At 47.8% G+C, this 21,805-nt stretch overlaps 1 protein-coding gene across 11 annotated transcripts in view; it reads left to right on the top strand.

The window, feature by feature from the left end:
- Positions 1 to 21,805, top strand: part of RBM6 (RNA binding motif protein 6) — a 104,158-nt gene that overhangs the window by 62,440 nt on the left and 19,913 nt on the right. For all 11 annotated transcript variants that reach the window (XM_066245334.1, XM_066245341.1, XM_066245338.1 and 8 more), the window contains 2 exons: positions 17,122 to 17,196; positions 21,457 to 21,517. In XM_066245334.1, coding sequence (XP_066101431.1) covers positions 17,122 to 17,196; positions 21,457 to 21,517 — 136 coding nt within the window. The remainder of the gene's footprint in view (positions 1 to 17,121; positions 17,197 to 21,456; positions 21,518 to 21,805) is intronic.

Genomic DNA, 21,805 nt, shown 5'->3' with positions numbered 1-21,805 from the left:
TACATACAGAAAAGAATACATCGTAAAGTAATGTTTAATGAATTACCAACAGTTGAATATACCTGTTGTCTTAGCTTGGGCTGCTATAATAAAATATTATACCATAGAGCCTGACCTGTGGTGGCGCAGTGGATAAAGCGTCAACCTGGAAACACTGAGGTTGCCGGTTCAAAACCCTGGCTTGCCTGGTCAAGGCACATATGGGAGTTGATGCTTCCTGCTCCTCCCCCTTCTCTCTCTCTCTCTCCCCACTCTTTAAAATGAATAAAAAAAAAATAAAAAAAAAGAAAAAAAAAATATTATACCATAGAATGGGTAGCTTAAACATTTGCCTGACCAGGCGGTGGCGCAGTGGATACAGCATCGGACTAGGATGCTGAGGACCAGGTTCAAGACCCCGAGGTTGCCAGCTTGAGCACGGGCTCATCTGATTTGAGCAAAAGCTCACCAGCTTGGACCCAAGGTCACTGGCTTTAGCAAGGGGTTACTCGGTCTGCTGAAGGCGTGCGGTCAAGGCACATATGAGAGGGCAATCAATGAACAACTGAGGTGTTGCAATGCGCAACAAAAAACTGATGATTGATGCTTCTCATCTCTTCGTTCCTGTCTGTCTGTCCCTGTCTATCCCTCGCTCTGACTCTCTCTCTGTCTCTGTAAAAAAAAAAAAAAAAAAAAAAAAGTAGACATTTATTTCTTACAGTTCTGTAGGTTGGAAAGTCCAAGACCAAGGTACTAGCCAATTGGTTTCTGTCTGAGGATCCTCTCCTTGGTTTGCAGAAGGCTGCCTTCTTGCTGTATCTTCACATGGTAGAGAAAAAGATCATCTCTCAGTTGTCTGTTAGGACACTAATATTCATGAGGGCTCCACCACCACCCAAGGTCATAAATAGAATGCTGCTTCATATGCAGAAGTCCCTCCGGTTTCTCTTGGTTTTATTCTTTCCACCCTTCCTAGACGTAGTCACTGTCCTAATTTTAAACTGTGGAGTCCTTTGACTTGCTCTTGAGTCTTATGTATATGGAATCACACAGGATGCATTCTTCTATCTGACTTTTATGCTTAGTATTATTTTTTATTTTATTTTATTTTATGTTTTTTTCTGAAGCTGGAAACTGGGAGAGACAGACTCCCACATGTGCCCGACCGGGATCCACCCGGCACGCCCACCAGGGGGCGAAGCTCTGCCCACCAGGGGGCGAAGCTCTGCCCCTCCGGGGCGTCGCTTTGCTGTGACTAGAGCCAATCCAGCGCCTGGGGCAGAGGCCAAGGAGCCATCCCCAGCGCCCGGGCCATCCCTGCTCCAATGGAGCCCCGGCTGCGGGAGGGGAAGAGAGAGACAGAGAGGAAGGAGGGGGTGGGGGTGGAGAAGCAAATGGGTGCTTCTCCTGTGTGCCCTGGCCGGGAATCGAACCCAGGTCCCCCGCACGCCAGGCCGACGCTCTACCACTGAGCCAACCGGCCAGGGCCTAGTATTATTTTTTAAATTCATCTAGTGTATAACTAAAATGTGTTCATTCATTGTTGCGTGATCTTCCTTATAGGAATATATGTATCACAATGTTATGCTATCAATATGCACATTAGTTCTGCTAAAGGAAATGTCAGGGTTTTTTCCATTTGAGGCTGTTTCAGAGTTGTTATTTCTCTTGTATGTATATATCTGTGAATGGCCTTGTTGGATTTTATGTGTCTTCAGTCTGTCACCTAGTAGTTTTTAAACTTTCATTGCTTACTGCCTAGATGCATTCATTCAATAGCTGTCGATCCCCCTTATATCTGTGATTTCACTTTCACTAATTTCAGTAACTCATGGTCTGAAAATATGAAATGACAAATACCAGAAATTAATAATTCATAAGTTTTAAACTTGGTACTTTTCAGTAATGTGATGAAGTCTCATGCTATCCTGCTCTCTCCTACCTGGGATGAGTCATCCCTTTGTTCAGCATCTCCACACTGTATGTGCTACCCCCCCTTCCTGTCACTCAGTAGTTATCTCAGTTATCAGATCAACTGATATAGTATTGAAGTATTTGTGTTTCTGTAACCCTTATTTTACATAATAATGTGACATTCACGGAACTATTACAATATATTGTTAAAATCCATTTTCTTATTAGTCATTGTTAATCTCTTACTGTGTCTAATTTATAAATTAAACTTTTGTAGGTATGTATATATAGGAAAAAAAAATATATATATATAGGGTTTGTAGTATCCACAGTTTCAGGCATCCACTGGGGGGTCTTAGAATGTAATTTCATTCATATCCCTAAAAGTTGATTCATTCAAAGTCTGTCAGTCTGCTTTTCAGCCATTCTTTTTGTTGGGAAAATGGATGTTCCCTTCTAATTAGAGTCTTCTAATTTTTAGTTATTTCTGGTCACCAGGAACCAAAGCTTTGGGCAAGAATTGGGGTTGATAAGGTGGATGAGGGTGGCAGTAGTCTGCGTGGGAACAGGCTGGAGGCAGAGAGCTCACTATGAGGCTGTGATGCAGGGGCAGGGTATGTGGCCAGGATTCGGCAGAGGGAAGGATGAAGTAACTGAATTTCTTTGTCTTCTGGCTATAGCCTTCCAGCCATGAGAGGTTTTTGATTGTTGTTGCTTTGTTTTGTTTTCTTTGTTTTAATTGAAGTATAATTCACATATCATAAAATTCCCCCATTCAGGGGTTTTTGCTTGACCTGTGATGGCACAGTGGATAAAACGTTGACCTGAACTGCTAAGGGCACCAGTTCAAAACCTTGGGTTCATTCCAAAGAAAGTGAGGCAACTATGAGTTGATACTTCTCACTCCAACCCCCACCCTCAGCTCTCTGTAAAATCAGTTAAATATCTTTAAAAAAAAGAAGAAGAATTTAATCATAGCCACACTTAACTGCAGGGAGGGCTGGGAAAATCCTTTATTCCAGGCAGCCATTTACCCAGTTCAATTCGGTTTGCTTCCAAGGAAAGAGAAGCCAATAGGCATTGGAAGACTACTCAGAAGGAGTCGCTTACTTTTCCAAATTAAGAACCAGATTCCAGCCTGACCTGTGGTGGCGCAGTGGATAAAGCGTCGACCTGGAATGCTGAGGTCGTGGGTTCGAAACCCTGGGCTTGCCTGGTCAAGGCATATATGGAAGTTGATGCTTCCAGCTTCTCCCCCCTTCTCTCTCTCTGTCTCTCTCTCCTCTCTAAAAATGAATAAATAAAATAAAATAAAAAAAAGAACCAGATTCCAAATTCTTTTAGGTTATAGAGTTTATTTCTCCAAACTATACTACTACTAATAAAAATGAATACTTCTGTTTTTATATTTTTCAAAATGATACGTGGACTGATGACTAGTAGCTCAAGCACGTGCTGTGGGGCAGACCAGCATTGGTATCAGTGTCTGAAGTTCAAGTACAATGCAATAGATTCAGATTCAGGAACTGGAAAAGTTAGAGAATGGTGAAGACCATGTTTTACATGGGCCGCTTTAGGTGCAGTTTTTCTGCATGAGTTGTTCTAAATCTTATTATATATAAACATAGAAGATTTATAGAGGACAGAAGTAGAACGCCTCCTGTCTGAAAGCACCAGCATTTCTGCCAGGCTTATCTTAGCAAGGAGAAGAATATATCTTGATCTTACTTATTTCTGGGCTCTCTCACTTTTTTTTTTTTTTTAATTCATTGGTTTTTAGTGAGAGACGAAGATGGGGAGGGCGAGGGAGAGGAACATCGATCTGTTCCTGCATGTGCCCTGACTGGGGATCAAACCCGCAGCCTCTGTGCTTCGGGACGATGCTTTACCATCTGAGCCGTCCAGCCAGGGCCCTGTCACATTTCTTAGTGCGGTTTGTCATTTTCACCTCTCTGGGTCACATCCAGCTTTGTCCACTGTATATGCAACTCACAGTGAACTTTATATCTGAACTACTAAGTGAACTCTCAAGACCTCTGTATAAACTATCTCGCTCCTTTTGTCTCTCTTCACCTACAGCAATATTAAAGAACTCTTCCGGCCCTGACCAGGTAGCTCATTTGGTAAGAACGTCATCCTGATCTGCCAAGGTTGTAGGTCAGTCCCAGGTCAGGGCACATACAAAAATCAACCAGTGAATGCATAAATCATTGGAACAACAAACCCATGTTGCTCTTGCTTTCTCTCTCTCTTTATCCCTCTCCTTCTATCTCTTCTCCCTCTTCCTCTCTCTCTAAAGTCAATCAATAAAAAAAAGAACTCTTCCCATTCTGTATGTTTCCTGATAAGAATTTCAGGTAGAGATATATGCTTTTTATTTGTTTAAAAGTGTACTTGTAAGCCCTGGCCGGTTGGCTCAGTGGTAGAGCGTCGGCCTGGCATGCAGGAGTCCCAAGTTCGATTTCCGGCCAGGGCACACAGGAGAAGCACCCATCTGCTTCTCCACCCCTCCCCCTCTCCTTCCTCTCTGTCTCTCTCTTCCCCTCCCTCAGCCAAGGCTCCATTGGAGCAAGGTTGGCCCGAGCGCTGAGGATGGCTCCATGGCCTCTGCCTCAGGCGCTAGAATGGCCCTGGTTGCAATAGAGCAATGCCCCAAATGGGCAGAGCATCGCCCCCTTGTAGGCGTGCCAGGTGGATCCCGGTCGGGCGCATGCGGTAGTCTGACTGCCTCCCCATTTCCAACTTCAGAAAAATACAGGCCCTGGCCGTTTGGCTCAGTGGTAGAGCGTCAGCCCAGCATGCAGGAGTCCCGGGTTCGATTCCCGGCCAGGGCACACAGGAGAAGCGCCCATCTGCTTCTCCACCTCTCCCCCTCTCCTTCCTCTCTGTCTCTCTCTTCTCCTCCCGCAGCGAGGCTCCACTGGAGCAAGGATGGCCTGGGCGCTGGGGATGGCTCTGTGGCCTCTGCCTCAGGCGCTAGAATGGCTCTGGACGCAACAGAGCGATGCCCCAGAGGGGCAAAGCATCGCCCCCTGGTGGGCATGCCGGGTGGATCCCGGTCGGGCACATGCGGGAGTCTGTCTGACTGCTTCCCCGTTTCCAGCTTCGGAAAAAAGAAAAAAAAAAGTGTACTTGTTTTTTGTCCTCATGCTGTAAAACAATTTCCGTGAGAACACTGCTAAACCCTCCCATGCCTTGTCAGCCAAGAGAACATATTTGTTGTTGAGTAAAGAAAACATATCCTCTTCTGGCTAGTGACTTTGATGAGTGAGGAGATGGTAGGGAAAAGGGTAGAGGCATTTCAAACCCATAAGATCTAGAAGTCTTTGCACAAGAAGAAATAATGTCAGCATATTGAATCGAAATCTTTTTGAGAGGAGCCAGTTTTGTACTATGATGTTGACCATCTTCCAGAACCTCAGATTGATTTGCACTGACACACAGGACAGAATACAGAGATGGAATTAGCACAGAAAATCTGGAGGTGCAGTCTGTTCTATATACACAAACCTCTAGAACCTTCTTGACATTGCTGAAGGCTCTCACTTTTTAAAATGTGTTTTTCCTAGTTTTAAAAGAAGATAAATGTTCAATTATGTGATCACTTTGTTACTTTGATAACCTTCAAACAAATATGAGGGTGCTTTATTTTTTCTTAAGATTTTATTTATTGGTTTTAGTGGGGGTAAGGAGAGGAGCAGGAAGCATCAACTCGTAGTAATTGCTTCTCTTATGTGCCTTGACTGGGCAAGCCCAGGGTTTCAAACTAGTGACCTCAGCATTCCAGGTCGATGCCTTATCCACTGCCCCACCACAGGCTAGGCGAGGGGTGCCTTTTAATACACCAGATGGTTCAAAAGTGTTTAAAGGCATATAAGAGATAAACCTGTGTTAGATTTCTAGGGCGTTGAGGTCTGATCAGGAGTGTTTCTGGACAGATGTGAGCTATGCCTTCGTAGCACTGGCGGTGATTCCAGTTGGGGTATTGTTAGAGACCTCTTGGCTCTGTCTTCTCCCAGACTCCTGGATTACCAGAGATTTCTGCCCTGTGCTGAGATCATTCCCTCATTCTCTATACATATTTGCAGTAGTGGCGGCCATGATACTGTAGCTCAGCAAATGTTGCTTCCTTATTATGGACTAATTTATTTATTTTTTTATATTTTATTTTATTTTATTTTTTTGTATTTTTCCAAAGCTGGAAACGGGGAGGCAGTCAGACAGACTCCTGCATGCACCTGACTGGGATCCACCCGGCATGCCCACCAGGGGGCGATGCTCTGCCTATCTTGGGGCTTCGCTCTGCCGCAATCAGAGCCATTCTAGCGCCTGAGGCAGAGGCCACAGAGCCATCCTCAGTGCCCGGGCAAACTTTGCTCCAGTGGAGCCTTGGCTGCGGGAGAGGAAGAGAGAAACAGAGAGGAAGGAGAGAGGGAGGAGTGGAGAAGCAGATGGGCGCTTCTCCTGTGTGCCCTGGCCGGGAATTGAACCCTGGACTCCCACATGCCAGGCTGACGCTCTACCACTGAACCAACTGGCCATGTCTACTTGGCCTGTGGTGATGCAGTGGATGAGACCTTGTTGGCCTGGAATGCTGAGGTCGCCAGTGCGGGGACATGGGCTTGTCCAATCAAGGCACATATGACTGCTTCTCCCTCTTTTTTTCCCCTGCCTCTCTCTGAAATCAATAATTTTATTTATTTATTTATTTATTTATTTATTTATTTATTGTATTTTTCTGAAGCTGGAAACGGGGAGAGACAGTCAGACACTCCCGCATGCGCCCAACCGGGATCCACCCGGCACGCCCACCAGGGGGCTATGCTCTGCCCCTCCGGGGCATCGCTCTGCCACAACCAGAGCCACTCCAGCACCTGGGGCAGAGGCCAAGGAGCCATCCCCAGCGCCCAGGCCATCTCCGCTCCAATGGAGCCTCGGCTGCTGGAGGGGAAGAGAGAGACAGAGAGGAAGGAGGGGGGGGTGGAGAGGCAGATGGGCGCTTCTCCTGTGTGCCCTGGCCGGGAATCAAACCCGGGACCTCTGCACGCCAGGCCGACGCTCTACCACTGAGCCAACCGGCCAGGGCCAATAATTTTTTTTAAGCGAGAGCAGGGAGGCAGAGAGACTCCTGCATGTGCCCAGAATTCACCTGGGAAGATGCTCTGCCCATCTGGGGCATTGCTCCATTGCTCTGAAACCAAGCTCTTTTTAGTGCCTGAGGGCATAAGCCATCCTCAGCTCAGCGCCCGAAACCAACTCACCCAAATCATTCAAACCATGAATCAGTCAAGCCATGTTGGCAGAAAGGGGAGGGGTGGGGTGGAGCAGCAGGTAGGTAGTCATTTTTCCTGTGTGCCCTGACCAGAAATCAAGCCTGGGACATCCACACACCAAGCCAATGCTCTGTTAGTGAGCCAACTGGCCAAGGCCAATAAAATCTTTTTAAAAAGATACTAGCTTTAGACCCTGGCCAGATGGCTCAGTGGTAGAGCATCGGCCTGGCGTGCAGGAGTCCCAGGTTCAATTCCCAGACAGGGCACATAGGAGAAGCGCCCATCTGCTTCTCCACTCCTCCCCCTCTCCTTCCTCTCTGTCTCTCTCTTCCCCTCCCACAGCCAAGGCTCCATTGGAGCAAAGTTGGCCCGTGCGCTGAAGATGGCTCTATGGCCTCTGCCTCAGGCGCTAGAATGCCTCTGGTTGCAGCAGAGCAATGCCCCAGATGGGCAGAGCATCGCCCCCTGGTGGGCGTGCCGGGTGGATCCCGGTCAGGCGCATGTGGGAGTCTGTCTGACTGCCTCCTCGTTTCCAACTTCAAAAAAATACAAAAAAAAAAAAAAGATACTAGCTTTAAAAAATAAAATGATAGGGCCCTGGCCGGTTGGCTCAGCTGTAGAGCGTCAGCCTGGCGTGCGGGGGACCCGGGTTCGATTCCCGGCCAGGGCACATAGGAGAAGTGCCCATTTGCTTCTTCACTCCCCCCCCCCCTTCCTCTCTGTCTCTCTCTTCCCCTCCCGCAGCCAAGGCTCCATTGGAGCAAAGATGGCCCGGGTGCTGGGGATGGCTCCTTGGCCGCAGCCCCAGGCGTTAGAGTGGCTCTGGTCGCGGCAGAGTGACGCCCTGGAGGGGCAGAGCATCGCCCCCTGGTGGGCAGAGCATCGCCCCTGGTGGGCGTGCCGGGTGGATCCCGGTCCGGCGCCTGTGGGAGTCTGTCTGACTGTCTCTCCCCGTTTCCAGCTTCATAAAAATACAAAAAATAATAATAAAATAAAATGATAAATTGAGCACGTCTTAAATATGAAATGCCATCACTTATTTTTATTAGGGGTTGAAATTTGATAGTTCTGTGTTACTTGCAAGTGGGAATTTAGGGACCTAACCTCCCATCCAGCGGACCTTTCCTGACTTGAAGCTTCCGTTCTTAGTCTTGTAGCTTCTGTCAGAGTGGCATTGGGTCTATAGCTTTTTGCCTAAGAAGAAAAGAATGGTGAGTGGTTACCTCCCTGAAATGGTGGTTGAACAGTGTGCGTTCAGGGGTATGGTAGTTCTATATTTTATTCATCTTTTTAGGGAGCTGTTTCTGTAGAGAACATGTCAGCAGGGTTCTCTGAAATGTCTAAGCAAGGACGTTGAAGCCAGCAAAGTTCATAGAGAGCCTTTAAGAGAGCTAAGGTTGTTGGGTGGGAGGTAGTAAGTAAAGAGCCAATAGATATAACCTTTTTTCACTGGTGAGGCCAAAAGAGGAGCTGCTGGTTCTTTGGGGGAGGCCTGGGGAGCACACTGCGGGCTCCGTGACGGGCTCAGCAGGGTGGCCTGTGCGGTGCACAAGGACTGGTGGGCCTTGCAGTGCCCTTGGCTGTTCCTGCCACCTCCCGCCATCAGCTCTGAAAGAAAAAGAAATCAGAGAAATGGTTTGCTTACATTATTCAGTAAACACAGCAAACTAAGAAGCTTTAGATTTTCCACACTGACTTTAGAAACTCCCTTCTGCCATAGTGACTTGATTTAGACCTGGACAATGAAATGTGTGTACGTGTTGAATTTAGAGGTCACTTTTTCCAGGAGCAGAGAGCCAGGTGAGCTAGAACAGTGGTCATTTCTAAATACGAAAGGGTGTCATACGGGCTGCCTTGCCTTTATGGAGGAGAGATACTGTCCTAATTGCCATGGAAGGAGCATCTCTTTTAACTGGAATTGAAAACCTCTGCCCTGCATACCCCACAGCTATTTTAGGGTTATCTGCGAAAATCATTAGGAAAGAACAAGCTGTATCTTGTTTCTGTGTTCTAATTTATGAATACTTTGATTTCATTATGGCGTGATTGAAACCATCTGAGAAATGAGAAAATGAAATTAAATGGAGGTTATAGAAACCTGAACTCTGAAGGGAATTCAGAGGATTATCAGTAACATATGTTCAAGTATAATCTACTTCCACTGAGAATTAGGTCATATTGTTGTTGGGAAATAAAGTTTTGATTAACAAGGGAAGTCATAACTGGACTGAGGTCCTTATAAACACTGGATGAAACATTGCTCTAAAACAGGGATAATCAACCTTTTTATCCCTACCGCCCACTTCTGTATCTCTGTTAGTAGTAACATTTTCTAACCACACACCAATTCCACAGTAATGGTGATTTATAAAGTAGGGAAGTAACTTTACGTTATAAAATTTATAAAGCAGAGTTACAGCAAGTTAAAGCATATAATAATAATTACTTACCAAGTACTTTATGTCGGATTTTTGCTGTTTGGCAGAATAAATCTTTGTAAAACAATTTACTATAGTTAAATCTATCTTTTTTTTTTTTTTTCCTGAAGTTGGAAACGGGGAGGCAGTCAGACAGACTCCCGCATGCGCCCGACCGGGATCCACCTGGCACGCCCACCAGGGGGCGATGCTCTGCCCATCTGGGGCGTTGCTCTGTTGCAACCAGAGCCATTCTAGCGCCTGAGGCAGAGGCCATGGAGCCATCCTCAGCGTCCAGGCCAACTTTGCTTCAATGGAGCCTTGGCTGCGGGAGGGAAAGAGAGAGACAGAGAGGAAGGAGAGGGGGAGGGGTGGAGAAGCAGATGGGCGCTTCTCCTGTGTGCCCCAGCTGGGAATCGAACCTGGGACTCCTGCACGCCAGGCCGACGCTCTACCACTGAGCCAACCAGCCAGGGCTAAATCTATCTTTTTTATTTATACTTTGGTTGCTCTGCTACCACCCACCATGAAAGCTGGAACGCCCACTAGTGGGTGGTAGGGACCAGGTTGACTACCACTGCTCTAAAACATATAAAGTTATAACAAACTGCAAGTTTCAAAAATATTTGCACTTGAGTGGTTCAGAGTTGTTTGGGTATTCTAAGTACTACTAGCTGGAGCTTGCAAATCGTTTCTTTATTGGAAGATGTTTGTGGTGAAGCAGTTTACTGAGCCCTTCTCTCCCTGGGCAGTCTCAGTCTGCAATGCATCCTCAACATTTCAAAGAAGAAAGAAACCTTTCGCTGTTTTGATTATTCACTTATCTTCTTACTCATTTATTTACATGTCTGTTTATATTTTGTATCTTTGTTTTTTACTCATATGACTCTTAGAATGGGAGAATCATCTGGATCCCTGGGTAGACAAGTCTGTTCTTCCTAAGTCTGGACCTAAGTTAATGAGATTATCTTCAAGACACATCACTGATACTCTTTTATTATGGCAAGAGGCGTTTTCTGGAGGAACTGGTCACTTCCTTTGACCTACACAAAGGGCTGGCCTGACCTGTGGTGGCGCAGTGGATAAAGTGTTGACCTGGAACGCTAAGGTTGCAGGTTCAAAACCCCGGGCTTACCCGGTCAAGGCACATATGAGAAGCAAATACTGCGAGTTGATGCTTCCTGCTCCCCACTCCCCTATCTTTCTCTCTGTCTTTCCTCTCTCTAAAATTAGTAAATAAAATCTTTTTTGTGTTTGTGTGCTTGGTTGGGGTTTTTTTGGAATTTTTCCAAGGTTAGAAGCGGGGAGGCAGACAAACTCCCGCATATGCCCAACTGGGATCCATCTGGCGTGCCCACTAGGGGGTGATGCTCTGCCCATCTGGTGTGCCACTCTGTTGCACTAGAGCCATTCTAGCGCTTGAGGCAGAGGCCATGAAGCCATCCTTAGCGCCCAGGCCAACTTGCTCCAGTGGAGCCTTGGCTGCAGGAGGGAAGAGAGAGATAGAGAGGAAGGAGAGGGGGAAGGGTGGAAAAGCAGATGGGCGCTTCTCCTGTGTGCCCTGGCCTGGAATCAAACCCAGGACTTCCACACGCTGGGCCGAGGCTCTACCTCTGAGCCAGTTGGCCAGGGCAATAAATAAAATCTTTTTAAAAATTCACAAAAGTCTGGCAAGTGGTAGAGTGGGTGGAGTATATTCACAGCACCAGATACCTTTAAAATAATCAAGTCTCTGTATGACCAGGGCCTGGTCTAGAGTATATTATGTTCCTGGAGCAGAGTTCATCTTGATACCCTGACTTTGGCCCCCTCTGAGCCAGTGGGTGAGGCTCAGTGAAACAGGCCAGCCATATTGCTTCAAAGAGCACAAATAAGGTTTTAGCAAGATGCTGGTTGTGTCCTCTTATGAAATGACAAATAAACTGGTCAGATATTGAAAAATGTTAAGGAGGAGGTTAGAAAATGTTTGTGTGTTTTCGTCTGGACAAGAAAAGATATTTCAAGATAAGTAGCAGCCAAGAAGGGAATGTCTTCTTGCCCGTCAACCTTAAATTGGACCCTGGCCTGACCAGACGGTGGCACAGTGGATAGAGCGTCGGACTGGGATGCAGAGGACCCAGGTTCGAGACCCCGAGGTCACCAGCTTGAGTGTGGGCTCATCTGGTTTGAGCAAAAAAAAAAAAAAAATGCTCACCAGCTTGGACCCAAGGTTGTTAGCTCGAGCCAACTACTTGGTCTGCTGTAGCCCCATGGTCAAGGCACATATGAGAAAGCAATCAATGAACAACTAAGGTGTCGCAACAAAAAACTGATAATTGATGCTTCTCATCTCTCTCCATTCCTGTCTGTCTGTCCCTATCGATCCCTCTCTCTGACTCTCTCTGTCGCTGTTTCTTAAAATAAAAAAATTATAAAAAAAATTGGACCCTGAAGTGAGGTTCTGTTTCCAGGGGCAATCCCATCAGGACCTGATCTCCTGGCTGCTCAGGGGGCAGCTCTGATCCTGTTGGGTGCAAGGCCAGTCTAAGTAGCGGGTGCGGAGGTCGGTGGGTAGAGCTAGAGTTGTCACAAGAGCATTCTGTGTGCTTCCCTCATGATTTCCGGCCTCTGCTTCTCCACATCTTCCTTCTCCTTTCCTCTTTGTCTCATTTTGGATTTGGCCTTTGGGAATGCTGAGTTTTAGAAAATGTTTGAAATATGACATACCCTTGCACCAAAAAGAATGAGCCTGGTTGCTTTGCAAAAGGTTTCTATGAAAACTACTCTTATGTTAAGAAGAATGACACATGTTTTTAGTCTGTTGTTTTGTTCCTCTTGTTTTATTCTTTCTTTCATGATGTTGAACTGCCTGGTAGCAGTTCCTTACTAGCAGCCCTCTTTGTCATAGGCACAGCACCTAAAGGAATTGTAGGTGCTTTAAGAACATAAGACCGCCTTGAGCAGGTCAATTTGGGGATTGGCAAAGCTATCAAGGAGCAGGGCTTTATGGTGGTTCCTCTAAAAACTCCCTATGTGTCCATTGCTTGTGAATTTCTTTCTTTTTTTTTTTTAATGTTGGGGCCTGGCATGCAATGGGAAGCACATACTTCTTCTCATTCTTTTTTCTTTTTTTCTTTTTTTTAATTTTTATTTATTCATTTTTTAGAGAGGAGAGAGAGAGACAGAGAGGGAGAGAGAGGAGAGAGAGACGGGGGGGGGGGGGGGAGCTGGAAGCATCAACTCCCATATGTGCCTTGACCAGGCAAGCCCAGGGTTTCGAACCGGCGACCTCAGCATTTCCAGGTCGACGCTTTATCCACTGCGCCACCACAGGTCAGGCCGTGAATTTCTTTAGACTTTACCTTGTGTGTCTTTTTATCAGAAGCCACCTCGGGTGTGGCAAGTATTATGAGTTGGCTGACTCCCTGAAAGTTTAAAAACACAAAAGCAATATGGTGAAAAAAAACTTGACTTTAGCACAGTGGATATAATGTCGTCTGAGATCCCAGGGTCGCTGCCTCAATCCTGAGGGTGCTGGTTCAAGCCCTGGCCAAGGCACACATGAGAACTGATCAGTGGGTGCACAACTAAATTTAACAATAGCTGCTGCTGCTGCTCTCTCTCTCTCTCTCAAAATCAGTGGAAAAAAAGAAAGAACCTGACCTTTAGTCCTCTGCAAGTTGCTAACCAGCTCTGTAATCTTTGGTAGGCCTCTCCGAGTATCTCAGCCATACTTTCCCATGTGGAAGGAAGTTCTATATATGCCCTACTTGTGAGGACTGCCTGAGATGACATTTGTGAAGAATGCCTTTGTAAACTGTAATTGCTTTGTGAAGAAAGATCACTATCTGTGATAAACAGTACCAGTTCTCAGCCACCAATAACCTGATTCTCCCATCCTATGTTTGGAAGAAGCGCAAATCTGGGAGGAGGGAGTGCTGATTTTTCAGTATGAGTTGTATTCTCAAGGCGTACATACTTTTTCCCTGCCTCTCTCTCTCTCTTTCTCTCCATGCTTTAATGAGATGCTGTGTTCGATCACACAGCAACCGTATTCTCAGTACAAGTTTTAGCTGGGACTATGCTTGTGTTGGAGATCTTTAACAAAGATGCAAAGCTCCTGGCCAGAGATGTTCTGTCCTGTTTTCTCTTATACCTCCCCAGCACCTTAAGAATCCCTGGCCTTGGTCATGAGCCAGCTTGAGCATAGGGTAGAGTCTCCGTTTTCTGACTCAAGTCTTTCTCAAGGATGACAGTCACAATGTGGAGGTATGAAGTCTGCAGGAGCAGCAGCTGGAAAGGGAAAGGGAAATGGGGCTGTTAGGGCAGCAGCCCTCACACCCCGGGGTGCGCCTCTCCAGTGTCCCTGCCGGGGGGGGGGGGGGGGGGGGGGGGGTTTCCAGGAAGGACCGCTGTGCCGCGTTGTCTTGAGCTTTCTGCGGCTTCACATTCAGACCCTTTGAGATGAACTTAGGAACACCTGTATGTAACTGCCTGCTGAGGGCTTTGGGCTTGGGAGGATTTTAGCAGGTTTTAATCTGATGTAAACCTAATCTCACTCTACTGAGAATGTGTTATCTTTGGTTTTACCTTGAAATGTATGGCGCCTCTTTAGGAAGAAGCCACACTAGCTTAATTAGACTTGTGGTCTTCATGGTACCTTTACTTTAGTAGCTTAATAAATTACCCAATAAGTCAAATGGTGAATAAAAAGTCAAATGTGTGAAGATGGTAGATAGTCAACAATTAAAAGTGGACGACCAAAAAGTGATGAAATCATCCTGTCCGTTTGTTAGGCCGGCTCCCCACAGGTTGCTTCCCCGGGAGACACGGGCAGGTCCTGGCTCTGCGAAGTCTGGAGAAAGGGCACTGCAGTGACAGGAAGGGGTGTCGGGAATGTCACCCTGTGCCTGGGCTGCCCGGGCTGCCTGGATACGGGGCCGCTGGGGAATGACATCATAGATGAGCCGATTGTTCTCATCCAGGTTGTTCCTGTGTCTTTTTATTCTTATTAAGACAACAGTGACGTTGAAACCATCTCATCTCTTTAGCATTGGTCTCTGGCAGCCTTATGTCTAGCCATGTGCAGGTTGAAAAGAAAGGGGTGCCTTCGTTCTCAGGGACCCTGAGGAATGAGAAATCGTTGCCTCTGTAATACGTGAGGTGAAGGTAATCTCACAGTTGACATGCCGACGAGTACTTCTGGCTGGGGAAATTTTCTGCCTTCAGTGGGAGGCTGTCCCCAGCCCCTGGACTGTGTATCCGTAACCTGAGAAGTGTAAAGCGCTCCTTGCCTTAGAAATTCCTGAATCTGTGGATGCTGCCAAATGGTGAAATGAGAATTTGCAGTTGACTGTAAGTCACAGTAGTGACTAGTTCCAGCGGCACTGTTCAGTGATCAGGTGGAAGGCCACATGTTTTATGGGCTGGGTGGACAAGGGGGTCTATGACGGCAGTACTCCCTCCCGAGCCGCTGTGCACTGCGCATGCCAATCTCGCAGGAATAGCTGGTCCATTCAGTGTTTTGTTCACAAGCACTTAATAAGTCCTCTTCAGTACCAGGTACTGTGCTTGGTACTGATAATTAAAGGCCGGGAAGATTTAGCCTGGATGCTAAGACTTGGCCCAGCAATTGACAGCTAAACACTAAGTACTGTCATAGAGATGCAGGTTCTCACACAGTGACCACTCCCTGGGACAGTGTAGTCCCTCAGTGGTGAGAGCAGCTGTGAAGTATTAGTATCTGGCCAGCAAGTGAGATGGAGAGAGGAGCTGTTTGGCCCTGCCTAGTGTCGCCTGCTGGTGCTAGTCCTAGTCTGTGACAGAGGGGTCTAAATGTGCTTACTGAGCCTTCACTGTGTACCCTGTCACGAGTTAACTTACTTAATCGTCATAACCACTTTATGAAGGAGTTCCTGTCCTCCCTACTTTAAAGGTGAGGAAACTGAAGTGTGAAAAAGTTAAGGACCTTGCCAAAGGTGGAGTGGAGGCAGGATTCAAATTTAGGGACCTCCAGGTTTTTAAATGTTGTGATATACTGCCTCTAGGCGGAAAGGTCCCATCCTGAGGTTGGGCTTGGTGGGGTGCCATCCCCTTGACCCTCCCTGCCTGCAGAGCTTTCTCTTTCTGGGCTGGCTCCTCCCCCTAATGCTGACCTACTGACCAAGGGGTGGTGAGTGGGGCAGGAGGTCCCTTCTCTGTGGTCCCAGGTGTGAACCTGGCCCTTTCACTAGCTGGGAGACCTTGCCTCTGACATGCTTCCTCATCTATAAAGTAGAGATAATGTTACTTATGTGATCATTTAGGGGGGTTCAGTACAATAGCAAACTAACAGTTTCTGGCTCTGAGTAAGCATTTAATAAATGTTAGCAGATGCTTAGTTTCACCTCCCTCCAGCCTTGACAGTGAGCCAGGAAACAGTTTCTCAGAGACCAGATTCTAGGACCTAGGGAGGCAGGCAGTTTTCCTTCGGTTTTGACTAAACAAGAATTTTATTGTGCATCTTTCTTGACTCTTGGTGTAAAAGCAGAGAGGTAAAGCATTATTGGACAGATGTATGGATTCAAGCATGAAACTGAGGTCCAGCTGCATGGAAAAGCCATGTGTAACTTGGACCCCAGTCTGAGGAGACAAGGGACCCTTGAGGACAGAGCACGACCCCACAGGGGCTAGTTCCAGAGTCGTGGCCTCGACTAGTTCACTTCCAAGTGTGGGTGAGGGTCTCTGTCACTGGGCAGAGATACTGTTTCCTCTTAACACACATCTGCTGGTTGGTGTTGATTAAGTAAACATTTTTCTCTCGATATGAAATAGATTTAGTGACTTGTCCAAAATGCAGAGGCAAAGGAGCTCTGTGACTGCCAGCTTGAGCCCTTTTCCCCACCTGCTCCTGTGCCAGATGTTCCCAAAGTGCTCATTTGCCAGTGGTTGATTCTCAGATCTCATGGTGGCTCACTCTGTTGGCTCCATGCCAGAGTGATGCCCCGGCCGCCGCCAGCAGCCATTCAGTGTCCTGATGAAAGGCTGTGACCTGTTGTGAAGCTTTCACCTTCCTTCTCTCTCCATGTCTTCTGTGTTGTCTTTCCCCTGGTGCTTCTGCTGTGCACCAGCGGAGGTCTTCAGGCACCGGGGTTGCGAGCCCTTGCTCCCCCTCCAGGGAGTTTTGAGTTAGCCAGAAGAGAAGATAACTGCTGCCTCTGGGCTGCGGGAGGAAGATTTGGCTTCTGGTAGTTGCTAGCTCCGGAACCAGGCGGGGGGCTTGCTGGGGCGCACGTGGGGGTGCACCGCCTGTGCTGGAGGAGCTGACTGGGCCCCACCTGCCGAGGACAGCTCCTCAGCCCACGAGAGCCAAGGCCGAAGATGGATAACACCTTCTCCCTCCCCCTTGCCTTAAGCTTACGCTCGCTCAGCCATGGCTACAACAGCCATTTGCTCCTGTTGATGAATGAGCTGACTCTGTAAAATGTTTCAGCCTGGGGACTGGAAGGGCTGTGTGTGCCTTCCTGTCTCTCTGGTTCTCTGAGGGTTGATGTTGATGGCCTCTGTCTTTGTCTTTACAGGGAACTCTAATGATCCATGACAAAGAGGTCACCCTTGAGTATGTACCAGGCCCGGAGTTCTGGTACTGCAAACGGGTAAGTGCCAAAGGTTTCGTTCCTTAGGCATAAGGCTCTGGCATCCTGCTCCTCTGTGTCTCCAGGAGTGCTGCCTGCTAGCAGGCATTGCTGAAGGCAAAGCTCTTCCTCCTCGGTCACTTCAGATGAACTGGAGGTCAGGAAAGGGTCATCCATAGGTCCTGTTTCCCAGCTACTGCCTCTGGACACGCAGGGTTCTGGGCCTGCAATTGGAAACAGTTTTTGGAGTAACAGTCCCTGATTTTTAACCTCTCCCCAGGTGCTCTTCCTGGGGATGGTCACAGAGGATTGGTGTTTGCAAAGGGGCCTTTGGAAAGGCTGGTTCTGTGAAAGGTGTGCATTTTTTGGATATGCGGGAGTTTTTAAGGATATGGAACTTCAGGTACCCGGGCACAGGCATTTAACTATCTTCAATGCCATATTCTTGTGGAATGGCATATTCAAAGACTTCAGGCTATATGCTCCTATTAGAAATCCAGTTTGGTTGGAATTGAGCATGAAAATATAATTTATTTTTCACTGCTGCTACTTAATTTCAAAAATAATTATGAAAAAGTTATAGGCCCTGACAGGATAGCTCAGTTAGTTAGAGCATAATCCCCATACACCAGGGTTGTGAGTTTTATCTCCATTCGGGGCTCATGCAAGAATCAACCACTGAATACATAAATGTGTGGAACAACAAATCAATTTTTTTTCTCTCTTCTTCCCTCTCTAAAATCAAAAAACTTTTTTTAAGGAAAAATTTATGGGCCCTGGCCTGTAGGCTCAGTGGATAGAGCATTGGCCCAGCATCCTGGATTTGCTTCCCCATCAGGGCACACATGACAAGCGACCATCTGCTACTCTTCCCCTCCCTCTCCCACTTGTCTCTCTTCCCTGGTAGCTTGAGTATCGGCCTAGGGCGCTGAGGATAGCTCATTTCGTCTGAGCGTTGGCCTCAGACACTGAGGATAATTCAGTTGATTTGAGCATTGGCCCCAGACTCCCACAAGTACAGGTCATGAGTTTTGGGTCATTGCTAAGAGTTCTGCTCCATGACCTCATTCTGGGACACAGATGGAAGCAACAGTCCTCTTGTGGGACTGGTGTTCTCCTGGCTAAGGGAAAGAACAAGAGGTTCATTCCCACAAGCTGTGCCTCTTAAAGCCTCTTCCAGACCTGGTAGGTCATGTTCACTTGCACTCCATTGGCCAAAGCAAGACACATGGCCAAGGCTGACAGTGGATAGGGGAAGTGCACTCACTCTACAGGAAGGCAGCACAGTCACTTGGCAGTGGGCAGGGCCACATGTATGATACGCTTACAGAGAAGGGAACAATGAAATAATTGACTACAATGACCCTACTCAAGTTACTTACCCTCTGCAGGCCTCAGACTCATCATCTACATCAGGGGTCCCCAGACTTTTTACACAGGGGGCCAGTTCACTGTCCCTCAGACCGTTGGAGGGCCGAACTATAAAAAAAACTATGAACAAATCCCTATGCACACTGCACATATCTTATTTTAAAGTAAAAAAACAAAACGGGAACAAATGCAATATTTAAAATAAAGAACAAGTAAATTTAAATCAACAAACTGACCAGTATTTCAATGGGAACTATGCTCCTCTCACTGATCACCAGTGAAAGAGGTGCCCCTTCTGGAAGTGTGACGGGGGCCGGATAAATGGCCTCAGGGGGCCGCAGTTTGGGGACCCCTGATCTACATCATCCCTGGCCAGAGAGTTCGGTTGGTTAGAGTGTCATCCTGATACGCAAAGGTTGTGGATTTAATCGCTAGTCAGGGTACATGCAGTAATAGATATTTCTTTTTCTCTCTCTAACTAATAAATAAAAAAACTTTGATAAGTAACTAAACTTTTTTTTAATGGAGAGATAATAATCATCTGACTCTGTAAGTGACAACATGTAGGCCTGGACCATGGCATGTGCTGTTTAATTAGCTGCTGCTATAAATGCTCTCACCTGTCTTCTGTCTGGCATACTCTTACTCACCCTGCAGAGCCCTACTCAGATAGCATCCTCTTCATGGGTCCTACTGTTTGGTTTTCTGCCAGTCAACTCCCCGTCATCATAGCAGTTGGAAGCTTAGTGACAAGACTTCAGGAGCTTTGGGATTGAGCAGTGTGCTTGCTTTTTGTTCATAAGTTCAGACTAGAAGAATTACATTCACATTGCAAAATGTTTCTTCCCTTATTCCAGGCTAGTGAACATTCCTTTTCTTTTTAACATCCTCAGAATAGCTGCCAAAGTCACGACCTGTGTATCTTCCTCCTCCTTCCTTGCTCCTTTTTAAGTCAGTGTTTGAGAAAGGAATTGATCATTGAATTCTCAGTTCCAGCCTGAATGGGGCCTGCATGGGGCTGTCATAACCAGGTCAGCACCAAATTCTGGGGGCAGACTGCAAGTGGCAATGACTTTGGGGCAGCCATATCCTATAAACCATTTAACAGTCCAATTTTCTTTTTTTTTTTCTTTTTCTTTTTCTTTTCTTTTTTTTTTTACAGAGACAGAGAGTCAGAGAGAGGGATAGACAGGGACAGACAGACAGAAACGGAGAGATGAGAAGCATCAATCATTAATTTTTCGTTGCTCATTGCAATACCTTAGTTGTTCATTGACTGCTTTCTCATATGTGCCTTGACCGCAGGCCTTCAGCAGACCGAGTAACCCCTTGCTGGAGCCAGCGACCTTGGGCTCAAGCTGGTGAGCTTTTGCTCAAACCAGATGAGCCTGCGCTCAAGCTGGCGACCTTGGAGTCTCGAACCTGGGTCTTCCGCATCCCAGTCCAATGCTCTATCCACTGCATCACCACCTGGTCAGGCCCAATTCTTCCTTCCTTCCTTCCTTCCCTTTTTTTCAGAGACAGAGAGTCAGAGAAAGGGACAGATAGGGACAGACAGGAACGGAGAGAGATGAGAAGCATCAATCATTAGTTTTTTGTTGTGGCACCTTAGTTGTTCTTTGATTGCTTTCTCATATGTGCCTTGACCATGGGGCTACAACAGACCGAGTAACCCCTTGCTCGAGCCAGCAACCTTGGGTCCAAGCTGGTGAGCTTTGCTCAAACCAGATGAGCCTGCGCTCAAGTTGGCGACCTCAGGGTCTCGAACCTGGGTGGGTCCTCCGCATCCCAGTCCGACGCTCTATCCCCTGCGCCACCGCCTGGTCAGGCAACAGTTCAGTTTTCTTAGTGAAGTTTATTTCCTGTAGAAATCTTGTCCGAGGCAAAGGCATGTGGGGCTGCTGCCAAGTCCAGACTCCCTGTCAGAGGCAGATCTCAAACAGCAGCTTACCGGTCACTTCTTAGACTTGAAGGTGATCTGGGATGTGGCTTATTTCCTTCATTTGGGGCAGTTGTTACTGTGCTGGGTATACGTAGGGGTTTTAGAAATCCTTCTGGTCAAGGCCCTGGCCGTTTGGCTCAGTGGTAGAGCATCGGCCTGGCGTGCAGAAGTCCCGGGTTCGATTCCCGGCCAGGGCACACAGGAGAAGCGCCCATCTGCTTCTCCACCCCTCCCCCTCTCCTTCCTCTCTTTCTCTTCCCCTCCTGCAGCCGAGGCTCCATTGGAGCAAAGATGGCCCGGGCGCGCCCTGGCCGGTTGGCTCAGCGGTAGAGCGTCAGCCTAGCGTGCGGAGGACCCGGGTTCGATTCCCGGCCAGGGCACACAGGAGAAGCGCCCATTTGCTTCTCCACCCCTCCGCCGCGCTTTCCTCTCTGTCTCTCTCTTCCCCTCCTGCAGCCAAGGCTCCATTGGAGCAAAGATGGCCCGGGCGCTGGGGATGGCTCTGTGGCCTCTGCCTCAGGCGCTAAAGTGGCTCTGGTCGCAGCATGGCGACGCCCAGGATGGGCAGAGCATTGCCCCCTGGTGGGCAGAGCGTCGCCCCTGGTGGGCGTGCCAGGTGGATCCCGGTTGGGCGCATGCGGGAGTCTGTCTGTCTCTCCCCGTTTCCAGCTTCAGAAAAATGAAAAAAAAAAAAAAAAAGATGGCCCGGGCGCTGAGGATGGCTCCTTGGCCTCTGCCCCAGGCGCTAGAGTGGCTCTGGTCACAACAGAGCTATGCCCCAGAGGGGCAGAGCATTGCCCCCTGGTGGGCAGAGCGTCGCCCCCTGGTGGGCGTGCCGGGTGGATCCCGGTTGGGCACATGCGGGAGTCTGTCTGACTGTCTCTCCCCCATTCCAGCTTCAGAAAAATACCCCCCCCCAAAAAAAAGAAATCCTTCTGGTCAAACGGCATTCTTTCTTCCCCTCGCAGTGTAAGGCCAGCACCGCCGGACACCGCTCCTCGTGCTCGTTCTGCAAGGGCCCCCGGGAAGGTGAGTGGGGCTGGGGGCCGTGCTTGTGCTTATGACCTGAGCAGAACCAACCTCAGACCTTCCTTGGCTTTAGAGCAGGCGTCCCTAAGTTCATCTGTCAAGTTCTTAAAAGTGCAGTGTGGCATCTAACCTTATGTGGAGTGTTAGTAAGTGATGTGGGATCTCGAAGTCCCACCAGGGGGAAGAGATGGGCTCCACAGACTGAGGTGGCCAAACGGGCGGTTGAATCGAGGTCAGTAGTATTGTGATTTAGGATGCATCTAAGGAGTTTAGGTTGGGAAAGAGTCT

The sequence above is a fragment of the Saccopteryx bilineata genome, chromosome 10, assembly GCF_036850765.1.
Source record: "Saccopteryx bilineata isolate mSacBil1 chromosome 10, mSacBil1_pri_phased_curated, whole genome shotgun sequence".
NCBI classification, from domain to species: Eukaryota; Metazoa; Chordata; class Mammalia; order Chiroptera; family Emballonuridae; genus Saccopteryx; species Saccopteryx bilineata.
Note: the sequence above shows the minus strand (reverse complement) of the source record. Positions and strands in the feature narration are given on the sequence as shown.